General features: G+C 45.3%; 1 protein-coding gene across 2 annotated transcripts; it reads right to left on the bottom strand.

Annotated features, from left to right (window-relative positions):
• Positions 1 to 908: 908 nt before the first annotated feature.
• Positions 909 to 17,330, bottom strand: NEU3 (neuraminidase 3). 2 transcript variants are annotated; one of them, XM_034995024.1, is made up of 3 exons: positions 16,869 to 17,330; positions 12,072 to 12,283; positions 909 to 6,079 (listed from the first exon to the last, which is right to left on the bottom strand). In XM_034995024.1, the coding sequence occupies exons 1-3, from the start codon at positions 16,891 to 16,893 to the stop codon at positions 5,000 to 5,002; spliced, it is 1,317 nt and encodes a 438-aa protein (XP_034850915.1). In that variant the 5' UTR covers positions 16,894 to 17,330; the 3' UTR covers positions 909 to 4,999. The 2 variants fall into 2 exon arrangements, with proteins under 2 accessions (XP_034850915.1, XP_034850914.1); XM_034995023.1 differs by having other exon boundaries at positions 12,072 to 12,364; positions 16,869 to 16,947.
• Positions 17,331 to 17,842: the final 512 nt, after the last annotated feature.

Raw genomic sequence — 17,842 nt, 5'->3', positions numbered from 1 at the left:
GTAGTGCATATTCCTCTCAAGCCCAAAGGTCTCCAGGCAATCCAACTAAACACACAAAAATAAAATAGATCATTGGATTTTTTAAATGATCATATCAATAATTATTATAAAACTGTTTTTAGGAGATAAATTAGCAGTTCTGTACATTGATTCTTTCATCCTTATACAACTCTTAGTGTTATGATGAAAGAGATGCCCATTTAAAACTTTTCAACAATTTGTTTTAAGAAAGTGGAGTGAGTTAAAGCTATCACCCCACGTCACTGAGGTAAGCATTTGTGGCCCTGCCAGCTACAATTTGGGAACAATCTCAGGGTGTTTTGCAAAAAGAAGTAAGATGTGCAGTGACAAGCCCCGGGGCTGGTACCAGACGGGGTGATTCTGTGTATCCCAGCTCCCCCACTTAATCACTTAATAGCTCCTGTGTAATATGCAATCAAACCAGTAATACCCAGTCTTATCAGTCATGGTAATCTCTGCCCGGCTTCCCTCAATAGGCAACTGTATTCCAATGACAGTGTGCTCAAGTACAAAGGATTATTATTAATAAAGCTTTCCGAAAGTAAAAGTTCTTATGGAAAGCAAGAAAAGGCCTCAAATCCATTTTTCGAAAGAAGCTGGGTACAAACTAGATATAAGTATTAGGATGATAATCACCTCACAGTTTGGGGCGCCTGGGTGGCTCAGTTGGTTAAGTGACTGCCTTCGGCTCAGGTCATGATCCTGGAGTCCCTGGATCAAGTCCCGCATCGGGCTCCCTGCTCGGCAGGGAGTCTGCTTCTCCCTCTGACCCTCCCCCCTCTCATGTGCTCTCTCTCATTCTCTCTCTCTCAAATAAATAAATAAAATCTTAAAAAAAAAAAATCACCTCACAGTTTGACAACAACAACAAAACACACAAACAGCAGTCACCAAAATTAAGCTCTTTATTCATCTCCCTTGTTTCCAAGGTAGTTTCTACAGTACAGAGGGCACTTCTGGAACTTGGTATCACAGAACCAAGACATGCTCAGAACACACTGAACCACGGTGTCGCCCCTGGAGTCCTGGAGGAGGGGCAGTTACAGAAACGCCAATCAGGGACAGAGGGGCGATACCACTGAAATGAAAACCCAAACCGAGGCTTGGCTTTGGGCTTGGGCTGTGATCCTGAGACACCCAGGCAGGACTCAGCTGAAGCCAGAGAAAAGCTCTTTACCAGGAAGTCCTGTGACTGTCCTGGAAGCAGGCCAGCAGAGAGAAGACTCATTTCGGATGGGTATTCAGTGGGTTTAGAACGCTATCCAATTCACAGAGGGAGGCAACATGCCCCTCCCTTTTTGGGGGGGGGCTCGCTCTGGCCTTCTCACTTAGCTCCAGAAGGCCAAGGATCTGACTCCTTGATTCATTGGGCAGAACCTTACTGCTGTCCAGTCTGTACTGGGGGCAGAGGACAGGGAGAGGAATCAGGCACAGTCCTTACCTTCAGGGAATTCAGAACACAACAGAAAAAGCCTATATTTATAAAGAAATCGTTGTAATTCAAGGTAAAAAGGATGGAGAGAGGATTCATACAAACTTGGCCCGCAATTCACAGCCTAGCAGAGGCCACGAAGGCACAAGACAGACAACAGTAACACACCACACCCTGTGGTAATGGCTAAAGGGAGGCCCTAACTGGGCACTGTGGGAGCACAGAAAGGGATGACACGACCCACAGACTAATGCAGTGGGGAAAATGCACAGCCTACCGAAGAAGACTGAGCAGCCTAAGCCGGCTGAAGCAGAAGCATTGAAGCCTACTGCCCTGGAGAGGAGGCGGGCAGCCTTAGGTTATCTCTGTGGGTCCCTTGGGCTACCCAACAGACAGGGTGCCATGTCTCTTATCTATGGCTACAGTTGCATGATATCCCAAGGATAGGAGGGGAGACTGGTGACCGGGAGAAACAGATCCAAGTAAAGCACCCAAATAACCAGGGCCTGAAGTAAACAGTAGGGGTCTAGGGGTGAGGGCATCAGGAGGTTGGGAGCCTGAGCAGGCTCAGCAGGTTGAAGGGATGGGAGGTGGATCTGGATACCTACCAGCAGCAGGAGGCCCCTACCTATGCTTTCTTGCTCTCCCAGTGGTGCACCGTGTGTGCTGGATGGATCCATTCTAAGGTCCAAAGATGGGCGGGGGGGGGGGCTTGCATGTGGGGGCAAAGGGACCAGAGCCTCTATAGGCCTCTCTTCATGCCTCTAGATTAGAGGTCTCCAGTCTGCTTTTCTTTTCTTCGCAACTGCCATCACCTGCCCCATCTTTTTCATTCTACCAACCTGAGAGGGCCTGGAATGGGCTCAGTTAGGATACCAGTGTCATGGGATCAGTCCCAGGGCCCTGAAGACCTTGAAGAATTGGCACAAACAAGTCAGGAGTGCCTACAGGTGTCTCTGTTGGTCACCCGGAACATGAACAAGTTAAGCCAGCTTCAGGTGACAGGGCTGGGTAGGAACGTATCTGTAGCCTAAATTGCTGGCCTGTGTAGGCCTCTGGCCCTTCCCACACGTGTCGGGAAACAGCTCCAGCCTGTTGTCATTTCTTCTTCACAGCGGCCACCACCTACACTGCCTCTCCAGCCTAGGTCTCTTACCTGGGCCGTGTTTCTCTCTCTTCCTAAAGGTGCCAGGACTCCTACCCTGCTGTTCTTTTTCTCCATAGCTGCCATTGCCCACTCTGTTCCTCTCCCTAATCCTCATTCGGGATTACCTCTGTCCCCAAACCCTCTTTGCTTGCCAGTCCTGAACGATGCACACAGGCCCTCTGCCTATCAAGAGTTTCACTGCTAATCACTAAGGAGAAGCAAACATAAAGCAAAGGGGAAGGAGAAAGGGAACGGCAGTTCGGAGAAGGATAAGACATCTTTCGAGGGCTGGTCCTGGACATCTGTGGTTTGCACTGGCATGTGACTGAGGGCCCTCCCCGACTCCCTTCTTGGATGGCCCCAAGGAAGTCTTGCTATTTTCATTCTCTTCATAGTTTAGACCTTGTTGGAGAAGGAAGCCATCCCCGCTGTTCCTATCTCTTTGGGGGAATGGTGCTCAGGAAAGCTTTGCAGAACAAGAAGCTTCTAGTACTCAGGAGAGGGCTGCCCTTCCCCGGTTCCCCCCTGTACCACCAACTCTGCCGCCCCCTCCACTGCCCACTTGACAGGGGTCTTCTCTGACAGTGGGCTTCATACAAAGCAGCAGAGATGAGTATGCACTATCTCCCCCAACAACTGAAGGCCCTACATGCCAGACTAAATGTAAACCCCCTCTAGCAGGCAAATGGAGCCACAGATGCTTTTCAACCAGGGAATGGCAATAGAAAGCACCTTACATTATGCACAGGCTCTCAAGAATATTTAGATAAATGTATAAATGAGTGAATGAGTGAGCATTAACTGTGTACTGGGTGGATAACTTTGACAAATGGAAGAGAGGCTAAGGGAATTTTAAAAAGTCACTCTAAGCCATGGACTTAAGCCATATGCAGAAGTATGTGAAGTTAATCTCCTACTTTCATCCTGGAGGGCTCTCCCCCATATGACAGGTGCAACTGCAGCCTCCAGCCTCCTGGGCTATATTCTGCAACTAAGACTCACTCTCCGGGCCATTACTCAGCACCAAATTTAGTTACCTGATACAAGTCAAAGGTATTTCTTCTCCCAAAATAGGGAGAAAACCCAAGTCTTTCATGATCAAATTTCTGTTACATTAACAGGCTACAGGGGAAAGATTCTAAAATATGAGCAACCAATCTAGTATCATCTGAGATACCCAGCACTGGCAAATTTCAGCCCCAAACCTATCAAACAAAGGGGCACCCCTCCTTCACAAATAGTGATTGTAGGAGGTACAAAAAAATAGGCCTGATTCAGAGGTCTGGGGTCCAGAGACCTTTCTAATAAGTAAAGGAGTGGCTAGCCAGAACAATATTCTGAGAAAAACAGACCTGAGGAAAACCCAGTGGCGTGGCCAAGCCCTGGGACAGCTGACTCCAAGCACAATGAAGATGCAACTAAGACAATGACATCAGGAGCTACCATAACCCCAACTTAAAGCCCAACATCTACAAACCCGCTGCATTGATTATCTTGATTTTCTCCCACTTCTAGCCCCATAAACTGTGAGCTCTTTGAGGGCAGAGACCATGGAAAGTGCTAGCCAATGCTTTAACGTCCTAATTCACGCCCTTTTCTCATCAGGAACCATCCTAGTACCTGAACTTCAGGGTCATCTTTCATAGGAGTAATGCCCTCAGAAACAATAAGTACCATTACCAGGGGCCACTGGCTTTGAGTTTCTTATTTTCTCCCTAGGAAATAAGGGTTCTGGAGGAGGAAGGGAAGATTGAGCAGAGCTGCAAAGCTGGAGAAGGTAGGTGACCTCATGATTCTACTGTTCTGCCCAATTCCTCTAGGACAGAGAGCCTGCAGAGTTCTGAGCATGATTAGAAGGGTGAGGGTGTATTTGTTATTAAATCCAGAACAAACCATCCAGATCTTCCTTTGTGCCAGGACACCTGCTTGTGGCCTCACACCTGGATGAGTGGTGAGTCACCGGAAAAGATGAGTCCTCTGACTTCCACTTAGAGATCAGAGTCCTATCAGAGACCCATGCAGCCAGGACTTGCCGATCACGGAGCATGCAGGCACTCTGCCTTTCCTAGGAATGGGAAGAAGAAAAATCACAGAGCCAATCCTCTCATTTTACAGATGGAGACGACCTGAGGCCCGGAGAGTTCAGGGGACACGTCCAAGGTCCCAGAGCAAGCCAGGACCACATCATGGTTTCCCAACACATAGTTCTTCCCACTGCAGTAACTACAGCACAATTTTCCTTTTGCTCTTTGGAGAAGTGAAAAGAAGTGGAGAGCAGAATATTTAAAGTTTTTGGATTCTCTGTAGACTTCAATAACCTCTATTAACCTGGCCTTCATCATCCTGTGGTTGCCTTCTGTGGTTTCCTTTCTAAGGAAAATTGGGGCCTAAGCCAATTTTTAGTTTTCAGTTGGCTCAGAGCTCTTACCAGGGCTGCTGCAGTCCTCATTCATGTGGCTCAGGATCTCTCGGTCTGTAAACAGGCGGAAGGCAATCTGCTCACACTCTCGCTTGGTCCCACACTCAAACAAACACCCAAACAAGCCCTCCTTTTCCAAAGCAGCCAAATCAGAGTAGCCACAGGGCCCGCAGTGCAAGATCCAGGGTCGGGACCAGCAGGCAGCACCCAAGGGGGTCTGGTTGAGGTAGATGCCTAAGTTGACCCTCCGCTTCTTACTGGTTGGGTGTGAGTACAAGAGCCAAGATTCAGACAGCATTCCAGCTTCCTGCTCTAGCCTCAGTGCGCTGTCCAGCAAAGGGCTCTGCTGAACGGTAGGAGCATCTTTGCCATTAGGGTCCTGGTACACTTGAAGGATCTCCCCGGGCCGGAAACTCACCACGCTGCCTTGGCAGCCATGCGGGGGCTCACAGAGCTGAAGGCTCAGGGCTGGCCTCTGAAAGCATTCACCATGGTTAATGCTGAAAGCCTCGGCCCGGCACCTATTTGGTGTCCGGGCGCTGCAATACAGCACAGTGTCGCCAGCCCTCCCGGTCACCTCTGCCACTTCGCACTCCACTGTTGCCATGGGCTTAATGAGCCTGCCATGGTGCCATGTGGCCCCTAGGTCATCACTGTAGATCATCAGGGAATGAGGCTTGGCTTTACATGGTAGCCGGAAGCAAAAGAACCAGTAGGGGATGTAGTAGGCATATGCAGGGATGACCAGCCTCCCCGACTGCAGCTGGATGCCATGACCCGGGCCCACAGCAAATGTGGCCCAACGCTTCACCTCTGCACCAATAACCTCTTCAGTCAGGTCCCTCACCTCGCTCCATGAGCAGCCAGCGTCCTGACTGCAGATGAAGCAGAGGCGGGCCGCATTCCTGCCTGACATGACCTGTTGACGCTCGGTGACATGGCCCCGCACACAGATGAAGAATAGGTATACGCAGCCACTCTTCTGCTCCCACACAGGACAGGGGTTCATGGTCCGATGCCCAGGTAATGTGGCTTCCAGCAACGGCTTCAGGGGTCCCCACTAGACAAGGGGAAGGGAGAGAGAGCAGGAGTGAGAGACTAATAGGAAGACATGAGGCTCATTGAAAGCATTAGTATTTTTCAGCAATAAGAAATAAATGGTATTAAAATCTATGGAATCATGAAGTATTCACTAATTCTCAAATATTACAGGATGATTTATAAAGCTGGGAAGAGGCAATGCTAGATACTGTACATGCTGTCCTCTCTGTCTAGAACACTCTTCCTCACTTTGTCTAGATGCCCAATTCACCCTCCAAACTCAAAAGTCACCTCCTTTGTAAAGCTTTCTATGAAACTTCCTCCCCCACCATCCCCTCCCAAAAGCAATTGGTGGCTTCCTCTTTATACATACAGAAGAGTTACAGCACTTATTATATAGTAATCATAATTTTTTATGTGACTGGCTCCTTTCCTAGATTATGAGTCTTTTGAGGATAGAAATCAAATTATTCTAACTTTGTATCTCCAGTCCCTAGCACATGATAGAAGCAAAATAAGTATTTTTTTAAAGAAAGAAAAAGGGAAGGAAGAGGGGGGAAAAACAAAAAGAAAATGAAGAAAAGCAAAGCAAGGCGGACAAATATGGAATTTAGGCAAATAAAGGGAAATTTAAAACAAAGATTTTTTTCCCCTTCCTCTACTATCCTGGGGAGGCAATTCATAACACTGTCATTAAAAACTCAAGCATGGAGTCAGAGTTACCTAGTTCAAAGCAGCCCTCATCACTTCCTGTGTGACCTTGGACAAGTTACTTAAACTTAATTTACCTCAATTTCTTCATCAGTTAAATGGAAAATGTAATAACATGCTCACGGTCCTAAGCAGTAATAACTTGCTCACACAGGAGTTGGTGTAAGGCTAAAATGAGATAATGCCTAATCAGACATATCACAAAGAAAGACCTAATCTCCTTAATATATTCTAAAAAACTGTATTAGAAATTGGTAAGAAAATTTCCAGAAACCGAAATGAAATGGGCAAAAAGCAAGATCAGGCGACTCAAAGAAAGAGGGAAAAACAATTAAAACATGTTCAACCTCACATATAAAAAGAGAAAAGCAAATTAAAATTAAAATTGAGGTGGTACTTTTCATCTAACCAACTGGCAACATCATAAACTTTGACACTATTCTGTTGACAAAAATCTGAAGAAACAGGCACTCTCTTATATGGACCGAAGTGCAAAATGGTTCAACATTAATGTACGGTGTATCAAAATTCCAGACACATTTATCCTTTCCCAGCATGCCCAGTTCTGGGAATTTATCCTAAAATATCTCTGCTCATCAAATTAAGTATGTACAAGATTACTCACTGTGGTATTGCTTGGAACAACAAAACATCGTGAACCCAAATATTCATCAGTAGGGGACTGGTTAAATGAACATACAATGCAAGAGATGAAAAAGAAAAAAGGAAGGCCTCTACACATTGAGATAGAAAGATCTCCATAATATATTGTTAAATGAACAAAGCAAAGTACAGGCAATGTATGTAGTATCTACTTTTTGCATAAGAAATAAGAAGAAAAATCCAGTAACAGCAAACTAGGTAATTTGAACCAAGCTTTCCACTGAGACTAGAGATGACAGATAAAACATTAAAACAATGCTTTAAGATGGAACTTTAAAGAGCTAAATGCATAGAGTAAGGGTGAAACTGACGTAGACTTGCTCTCACGGCCACCACTCTAGAAAACTGGATGGCATTATCTGCTGCAGTGCAACGTAAACCTAACCTATGACCCAGTAATGCCCTTTCTAGATAGAAACCCAACAAAAATGCCTGCACACAGTAGTGAAAACACATACAAGAATATTCACAGCAGCCTGTACACAATTGTTTGGATAAACCTCCACTTAACAGAAAAAGACAAACATTAAGAATAAAGATGAAAAACAGGCAAAACTAGGGGCACCTGGCTGGCTCAGTCGGTAGAGCATGTTGATCTTGGGGTCATGAGTTCAAGTCCCCGTTGGGTGTAGAGTCTACTTAAAAAAAAAAAAACAAGCAAAACTAAACTCTAGAGCTATAAATCAGGATAGCAATTACCTTTAAGACAGGGGGGATAAGAGAAGTTTCTGAGGTGCTGGTAATATTCTATTTCTTGAGCTAAGTGATGAGTCCACAAGTGTTGGATTTGTCAATTCACAGGGGTGACATTCATGTTTTGTGCATTGGACATTTATGTTATGTTTTATGCTTTCTATATATGTGTTTTATCACTTCATGTTAAAAAGTTTTAAAGGGGAGTATTAAGAATATATACTTGTATTTCTTTGTTTCTGTAAGAAGAAGCACTAGAAGGATACATAAGAAACAATGGTGACAACCTATAGGAAGTAGGGCACTAAGAATGGGATATATACCTTTTTATAGCATTTTATACCATGTATGCCACATGAATGTATTAACTATGCGAAACAAAACATTTAATTCCTGAATAAATGGGCAAAACATATTATTAAGCAAAGCTCACATCAGAGAATCTCAGAGTCATAAGGACCTAGAACTAACTCCCATCCTATAGAAGATTTCCCTCTAAGCCTTTTGAATCAAGGCCATTCAGTCTCTCCTTGACTGGTCAAGGGACAGGGAACTCAATACCTCTGGGGCAGCCCATTCTGTACCAGAGTGCCTGGTGCACTGTAAACACTTCAAACATATGTGCCAAATTCAACTTAGTTATTGTCCAGTCTAGTCAGTGTGAAGTCAGAAGTGCAACCATTCTTACTGGCTAAGAGGAGAAAATGATCTGGGCCAGATATGTCTAAGATAAAGTTAACACAAAGCTGAAAGAAACAGTAACTGAAACATGAAAGCATTAGAATCTAAATGATCTCAACCAGCTGGAGCAATGGGACATAAACAAGCTGAGGCTTGACAGAGATAGATCAAGTCTTGGGTTTGAAAATCTGGATGAGAAGCATGATTAAAGAACAGCAAACAGGGGCGCCTGGGTGGTTCAACCAGTTAAGTGTCTGCCTTGGGCTCGGGTCATGATCCCCGGGGTCCTGGGATCGAGCCCCGTGTTGGGCTCCCTGCTCAATGGAGAGTCTGCTTCTCCCTCTCCCTCTGCCCTGCCCCCACCATGCTTGCTGTCTCTCAAATAAATAAAATCTTAAAAAAAAAAAAAATAAGGAACAGCAAACATAATGGCCAACAAGCATAATGAAAATATCACTCACTATCACTAATAATTAGGGAAATGGAAATCAAAACCACAACAAGATATCACTGCACATCCACTAGGATGATTACTATCAAAAATAAATAATAAGTGTTGGCAAGGGTATGGAGAAATTGGCACCCTGTACACTCTTGGTGGGAATATAAGATATTAAAGTCATTGTGGCAAACAGTATGGAGGGTCCTCAAAAAATTAAAAATAGAATTACCATATGACCCAATAATTCCACCTCTAGATATATACCCAAAAGAATTAAAAGCAAGGTCCTGAGGAGATATTTGCATACCCATATTCATAGCAGCAGTAGAACACAAGTGTCTACCAACGGATGGATAAACAAAATGTGGTATATACACACACAATGGAATATTATTCAGCCTTAAAAAAGGAAATCCTGTCCTACGCTACCACACAAACGAACTTTGAGGGCATTATGCAAGTGAAATAAGCCAATCACTAAAAGGCAAATACTGGATGATTCCACTTATATGGGGTATTTAAAGTATCTAGAAACTCGGGGTGCCTGGGTGGCGCAGCCGTTAAGCGTCTGCCTTCGGCTCAGGTCATGATCCCAGGGTCCTGGGTTTGAGTCCTGCATCGGGCTGCCTACTCCGCGGGAAGCCTGCTTCGCTTCTCCCTCTCCCCCTGCTCGTGTTCCCTCTCTCGCTGTGTCTCTCTGTGTCAAAAAACAAACAAACAAACAAACAAACAAAACCTTAAAATAAAATAAATAAATAAAGTATCTAGAAATTCATAAAAACAAAGAAGAAAGGTGGTGGCTAGGGGCTGGGGGAGGGGGAACCGAGGAGTTGTTCGAAGAGTATAAAGTAGCGGCCCTGCATGATGGAAAAGTTCGAGAGATCTGGTGCGCAACAATGTGCCTCTAGTTAACAATACTGCAGTGTACACGGAAAATGGTTAAGATGGAAAATTTTATGTTAGGTATATTTTACTATAATTTAAAATTTTTTATAAAAGCAGTAAATGTGAAAAGGATTCAGAGGTTTTGGCTGACAGTCTACTTAATATTAGTCACCCTGCATTACGCAGCTGCCACAAAACGTAGATGCTACTTTACATTAGACTGAGTTAAAGAGATACAAAATGGTATAGCCACCTCATTGCTGAGCTGGTCAGTCTATCCTTGGAGCCCGAAATTCAGAGTACCACTCTTTGAAAAAGGACGCAGACATTCCAGATCAAATCCCAAAGGCAGTAATCATAGCTTTCAAGGGACCAGAAAGCAAATCAAGACTGTGGCCTCACGAGCCACTAAAAGAACTGAAGCTGGTGAGCCCCGAAATCAGAAGGCTCAGAGGGCATGAACACTGCTTTTAGGTACATCAAGAGCATTCTCTGGAAAAGCGACTTTATATTATATATAGATTAAATGTCCCAGAAGACCAATTGGTGATTCTAAAGTATAGGTTGTCTCATTCCAAAAACAAAAGTTAACAGTTGCCACAGGATCAAGTTCCTCACTCGAGGAGTTGTGTAAGCAGACCCTTTATGGGGAGATGACTAATGTTGAGTTCCTACTATGTAACTGCTATTATTAATTACATTTTACAGATGATGAAACAGACAAAAGTCAAATCCAAGGTCACACTGCCAATAAATGGTCCCCAAAGCCTGACTCCAAAGCCATGTTCTTAACCCCTAAGCTCTTAGTAGCTACCAAGGGAATACAGAAGATCTCTGCACTGGGAAAGAAGTTAGGCTGATGATTCTTCTATCTTCGAGATTCTACAATCAGGTAAGTCAGAGAATGAAAGTGATAAAATACGGAGAAGGGAGAATGAGTCAAAATGGACGCATCTGTGATTGCTTGTGACGTCTGGGCACTGAGGTTATGGGACAGGCATGGTCTGGTAAGAAGTGGTGATATTTCTGTGGGTAGAAAACCAGGGCAGGTTAGGGGGATTAGAGTGCCTATTATAAAGACATCTGTGTTTGTTTGTTTGTTTACAAAAGACTCTCAATTTGATCCTCATTTGATCAAATGATCTCAACCATTTGATCCTCACTTGAGCCGGCTCTGCAGGAGAAAAGACAAATGGGATCTGAAATAACCCTATCCTCACAGTCCCAGAGGCAGCAAACACTGTCCTCTAAAAACGCAGTGAAGATGTGCCACTTAGAGGTGAGGCCTCGAACCCCAGCTCTGCTGCTTGGGAGGCGTGTGCCTGAGGCAAATCACTCATCCTCTTTCCTCCTGTACAACTGGGCTACTATGCACCTCACATAAAACACGCAGGAAGGAGGATTGTGGTTATCCTCACCCCCACCATCTGCTAGTTGTGGTCTTGAACAAGCTACCTACCTCCTGGAGGACCAGGATTCCTCACCATAAAACTGAACCAACAGTGCTTACCTCCCTGGCTGACTTATAAGAACAAAAGAGAATGTGAATGAAAAGCACACGGCGTGTTAGTTGAATCTGAATGAACCACAGAGGCTTCTGGAATCAGAGATGGAGTTTAAAGCCTGCTTCTGTGCTTCCTTATAGCTGTGTGACCTTGAACAAGGGGCAACATCTCTGAGCCTCAGTTTCCTCATCTGTAAAATGTGACTGACAACCGTTCCTGTGTCACAGAGTAGCTGTTGGGGGTCCAATTTGTGCCTGGCACACAGTCAGTACTCAGTAAGTGAGAGCCATTGCCTTGATTGGTTTCTTTTTTTTCCCTTCCTTCCGCACAGGGCTTTTCCACACGGACAGGAAACGGCACAGACCCTGAAGTAGTCTAAGCAATGTGGAGAGAGAGTGAGGCTCGGAGCCAGATCTGGGAGGAGGAGTCACCTGTACCGAGTGCCCAGTCCTCAACCCTCGCCTCAGCACCAGGTGGAGAGCATCCTCATCCCTGCTCGTGGAGCGCTTCTCTGCAAAGGCCAGGAAGGTGTGGGTGGGGGGGATGTACAGCAGGGCTGGGATCCGGTAGGTGACCCCTCTCTTGTCTTCCTGCTGGAACAGAGGGCTGTTGAAGGAGCACGATGTCACTTCTTCCATGACTTCTGCAAGGACAGGAGGCAGCTAAAAGTGTGTCCATATCCGAATGCTGCCCTGCGTACAAGTTCTGCTCTATCATCCCATTTCTGGAGATCACACACAGGGAGGCAAAGATTTACTCAAATGTTAATTTTTTTATACAAAAGTAATATCATGGTCTCAAAAGCACAAAGCAAGCAATACGCATGCTCACTGAACAAATCTATCCTCTAGACTCTATGGAAATCCTACATAGCCTGAGTCTGTGTCAAGTGTGTCTCTCCAGGGGCGCGTGGGTGGCTCAGTTGTTAAGCGTCTGCCTTTGGCTCAGGTCATGATCCCAGGGTGCTGGGATCGAGCCCCACATCGGGCTCCCTGTTCCACAGGAAACCTGCTTCTCCCTCTTCCACACCCCCCCGCTTGTGTTCCCTCTCTCGCTGTGTCTCTCTCTGTCAAATAAATAAATAAATAAATAAATAAATAAATAAATAAATAAATAATATCTTAAAAAAAAAAAAAAGGATGTCTCTCCAGAGAGATTCTGCATGTGCTTCTGCAAGCATCCAGGGGTATCGCCAGCCTGGATGGTTTCTAATGTCACTATCTTTGGAGTTCTTAGGCCATTCGTGTAATGTAAATATAAATCCAAATCCTATGAGGAAATGCCTGTGGTTAAGAATTCTCTGGGGAAACTTCTTCCCTCTACTAGAGCCTATGATATGAGGCAATCTTCTTTGTCATCTCTCCGGGTCAGTAGTGAGAATTCTTTTTGCCTAGTTCACCCCATCAAAGGGTGTGAACTTTCAAGGGACTTAGCTTCATGCAGAGATCTCAGTTCCAATGAGAGTCTAACCCATGTGGGCCCACAGTTGCATTCACTGCAACACCAGGTCTATTAAAGCCCAAACTTCTACGTAAGTGAGATGAGCAAACACCCAGGCAGCTGAGGTCAGGTTAAGGGGCTAACTACTCTGGTTTTCAGTTTACTCTTCGTTTCTAGGCCCCTGGGAATTTCTCTTACTTCCTTGCAATTTCAGCTATAAAGGACTTTGTTATATTTTATCCACCATGGTACGGGTTAGCTAGCCTGCTATAAATGCTGAAAATATAAGTCTCCAGGTAGGCTTCTCAAAGAAAATCAGGTATTCTACTTCTCAGAGTCCCAAAAAGGGAATTAAGCCAGACAGAACCAGGCTTAGAATTCTTTTTTTTTTCTCTCTCACCATCTGTCATCCAACCCTTCTTTTATAAATCACTTGTAAAAATTGTCAGGCTATAAAAACGAGACTCAGAAAGCCTTATTTATTTATTTAATAAATATTTCTGGGTGCCCACTCCCAAGTCAGGCCATAATGTAGGTGCTGAGGTGACAGAAAGGAATCAGAAGTCCCTGCCTTCAAGAAACCCGCATCCAAGTGAGGGAAACAGACATACATGGACAATTACAATACCATGCAGTAAGTGCCACATTAGAGGTAACCATGAGAGTGTGGAGGAAAACAGAAAAAGAGCATCTGTCCAGATCAGGGCAGCCAAGTGAGCTCCTGTCTCATATCCTACACTCCATGCCTTTCTGGTACATTCTCCTTTCAGATAACCAAGAGCTCACTCCCTCAACTCCTTCAGCTCTGTTCAAATGTCATCTAATTGAGAAGGCCTTCACTGACAACTCCCCTGCTCCTCCCTATCCCCTCTCCCTGCTCTCTTCTCCATGCCACTTATCATCCAGATCATACTTGTTTAATACATATTACAGAACAGAAGCTCCATGAAGGGCAGGGATAGGTCTGTTCTATTCACCGCTACATCTTTATACCCAGAACCATGCCTGGTGATTGATAGGCACTTGATGAAAACCTGCTGAATGACTGAATGAGTGGGTGAGCTGGATCCTAAAGGATGGTCAGCCAGCTGGGAGGTGAAAAGGGCAGAGGGAGTGGATGTGAAAAGCCTACCAAGGACAGAAAACAGAGTGAACTGTGGGGACTATTGGTTGGGTGGTAGGACTATAGTAGAATGCAAAGGTGGGACTGAGGGATCAGCAGAGTCCAGGTCCTGGGAGGCTTTGATACCTTATTAAGGTGTTTATCACACAGAGAGGGGGCCACTCAAGAGTTTTTGGCAGAGGAATGGCATGATCAAGTATGCATTTTAGACCAATCTCCCAGGTAGCCTGTGGGTAATAAACTGAAAGAAAAAGTTGCACTGCTTTTGGCTAGAGCTGCCCAGTTTCAATCGCGACAAACGTATCCAAGAGCATATGAATGATTCATTTGGTCACTTGTTTCTGACTTAAAAGAAAGAAGAACCATGGCTCATTATCATGAGGGGACTGGGGGAGTGGTCTCCAGAGTCCAGAAGAAAAGCCTCTCCTCACTCCAATTCTGGGCACTCAGTAGCAGAATTGAAAAACAAGTGTGAAATGTCTTCTTCACGCAGTACTAGAGCACACCTCTCTCTCCTCAATTCAGGCTCTCCTGCCAGGGAGGATGTGGCTTTTTCTAAGTAAACATCTGTCCTGGAGCCAAGCTGGTCTAATGGTTAAGAACACAGGATTTGGACCACACTAGGGACTACATCACCTTGGGCAGGTTATTTAACTTTCCTAATGCTTCAGGATCTTCATGTATAAAATTCAGTAGAGTTGCTGAGAGAATTAAGTTAAAAAGTTAAAGTGGCTGTTATAGAGCCCATTACATAGTATGAGCTCAATATATGGCAGTTATTTTTAGACTTTCAATCACTACACATTCTACAGTTGACCCTTCAACAACACAGGGATTAGGGGCACTAACCCCTCCCCCCCGGCAGTCATAAATTCATGTATAACTTTTGAGTGCCCAAAAACCTAACTATGGATAGCCTACTGTTGACTGGAAACCTTACCAATAATATAAAGTCAATTAACACATATTTTGCATGTTATATGTATGATATACTGTATTCTTATCATAATGTTAGAGAAAAAATGTTAAGAAAATCACAAGTCAGAGAAAATGCATTTATAGTATTGTACTACATTTACTGAAAGAAATGCTTATATAAGTGAAACCGTGTAGTTCAAACCTGTGTTGTTCAAGGGTCAATGTAGTTTTTATTCCTTGAAATCTGTGGGTGATGATGATGATAACAGTGAACAACTCTCTTCTTAAAAGCATTTAAATCCCTCTATGCCTCTGGGAAAGATCATATTTTAAATTCTTATGAACCCGCACTTTAATTATGAGTTACTACCAACACTATTAATCATCAGTCAACATATGATTGATTATTAGTTAACATGAAAACAGGAATTCTCTGGGTGATAAGAATAGAGCACAGGATAGGCATGGAGTGGGGAGGTGGGACTAGGAAAAAGGAAAGGGAGAGGAAGCAGGGAGAGCACCAAAGTAGAAGCACAGCTTGTCAAACGGGACTTCATTCGAGGCCCAGCTACACTTCTGTGTGACCTTGGGCTAGTCACTTAATCTCCGTAGGTCTTGGACTCCTTGCTTGTAAAATGTGGATAATACCTACCTAAGATGACCAATATTAAGAACCACTCAAAAGTGCCTTATAAACTTTAAAGCACTATATAAGTATTATAAATTTTGATGTCTTCAAATTTCACTTAGGCTTTGCTCTCACTATAACAACTGGAGTCACTATCATTACTTTTTATTATTTATTAATTTTATTAATTATGATTATGCTGATCACGTTGATGACAGTGGTTACATAACATAGATGATGACTCTGGCACTGAAACCCAAACTATTTCACACAAACCATATACTGGGAACTAAGGATAGAGAAGAATCAGTATCTTCTGAAGAATCAAAGAGTTCTGCTTTGGAGTTGTTCATTTTAGCCAAGAACTCAAGTTATTAATTGCTGCTCCATATGATCACCTTTCAATCAAGTCCCCCTGCTCTCTTACTGGGAGAGAGTATAGTGTGGCCTGGACTTTGGAGTCTGCCTTCTCTCTGCCTCGCTTTGGAGTCTGCCTCGCTTGTAAAGGGGATAATGCCACCTATTTCTCAGCACTGAAATGAACAACGTAATTCCAAAGATTCCAGTTAATTCAGTGCACCAGGCAGCTTCCAGTGAACCCCAGAAGGAGGCCTCCCTAACTCACTTATTTACTCGTTACAACTAATGTTTAAACAGCACCCATCCTTTGTCAGGCCTTTGGAGATCCAGTACTCCAAACCCCTCTCACTGTACACATGGGAAAACTCAGGACTGCAGAGGGGAGTAGCTTATATAAGGCCTCTCAATAGGTCAGTAGCAAACCTGGACCAAGATCCAGGTCCTCTAAGTTCCAGCTGGGGACTCCCTACGACCCCCACACCCCTCTCTAGAAAGAAGGGCTGCCCCAGGCTCAGTTCCCTTTCATCTCTAAAATGGTAACTCTAAGGTTTAGGTTTGGCTTCACTCGAAGGAAAACAAAAATAGACCAGCCAAGAATATCTCCGGCCACGTCTGAGATCTACGCCTGAGATCGTGGCTCTGACTCAATATTCTCCCCCAGACTGGATTTCCTAAGTCCAGACGGTGCCGCCGAACCTGTCCCCACACTCACGGTGCCCCACTTTGGGGGGATCTCTGCAGTGTCGCAGCCCCGCTCACCTGCGCGGGACCCCGGCTCCTCCATCTCTCTCGGGGCAGAGCTCGGCGCCGGGCAGCCCTCAGGTCTCGGACACCGGAGCGCGGGAGAATGAGCCAGGCTGGGGAGACGGAGGCAGGAGCGGGGGAGAGAGAGACTGCAGAGGACTCGGAAGCAAGCCACGAAAACTACAGGGCGACAAAACCCACGGGGAGACGGGGAGACCGCCAGTCCCCGGACTCCCAGACTAGCAGGCCGGGAAGCGGGGGCGCGGACGCGCGGAGGCCGCAGCCAGCCGGCTGTTGGACTAGCGGTTGGCCGCTCCCCAGACTCAGCCCCGCCCCGTGGGACGGACGCAACGAGGCCCCGCCCCCTCGTTGCCGAGCCGCGGCCGCGCTTTCGGTCTTTCGCCTCTAGCAGCGTCCCAGAAGCGGCACGGGACCTGCCTCTTCCTCTCGGACCACCACCCGCTCCAGGGCAGCCCTTAGTTTGGTTCAGGCCCTGGGCCTACCGCGGTTCCCCGCGGCCGCGCAGCTCCCTGGCTCCGCCCCGCACCCTTTCACTTCCTCCCCCTCTCTCCCTCCCCTCAGTCCCCTAGTCCCACGCTCTCACCTATTGGGTCGCCTGTCAGTTGATAGGTATCACCGCCTAAAATTTCCCCGGACAGCCTGAGAGCCAAAAAAAGGTTCCGGCCGGCAAGAGAGGACTCCGCAAAAAGGACGGGAGATCCAGAGCAATGGACACCCGTCCTTAAAAAAAAATAAAAATTATATGTATAATTTTAAATGGGTCTGCATGATTATATATCGAGTGCGAAAATAATAGTATTACAAGCCACTGAATAAACACCCATGAGTTCATACTGATATAATTGAATAAATAAATGGAGGAGAGAGGACAGCTTTTTCTACACTAGAGTTCAATTAATAAATGTAGACTGTGCACAGACTGAACACAATATGGTTTATTCTGAACACCTGCTTTTCTTCTGGGAGTC

Source organism: Mirounga leonina, unplaced genomic scaffold, assembly GCF_011800145.1.
Source record: "Mirounga leonina isolate KUSES-001 unplaced genomic scaffold, KU_Mleo_1.0 Mir_92, whole genome shotgun sequence".
In the NCBI taxonomy this organism is placed as follows: Eukaryota; Metazoa; Chordata; class Mammalia; order Carnivora; family Phocidae; genus Mirounga; species Mirounga leonina.
Note: the sequence above shows the minus strand (reverse complement) of the source record. Positions and strands in the feature narration are given on the sequence as shown.

Bases quoted from the DNA above. Each gene is read 5' to 3' on its own strand.
- NEU3 (XM_034995024.1), bottom strand. From the start codon at position 16,893: ATGGAGGAGCCGGGGTCCCGCGCAG. The intron at 12,284-16,868 runs GTGAGCGGGGCT...CTGTCCTTGCAG, and splicing joins GGAGCCGGGGTCCCGCGCAG to AAGTCATGGAAGAAGTGACA. The intron at 6,080-12,071 runs GTGACTCCTCCT...CCCCTTGTCTAG, and splicing joins GGACTGGGCACTCGGTACAG to TGGGGACCCCTGAAGCCGTT.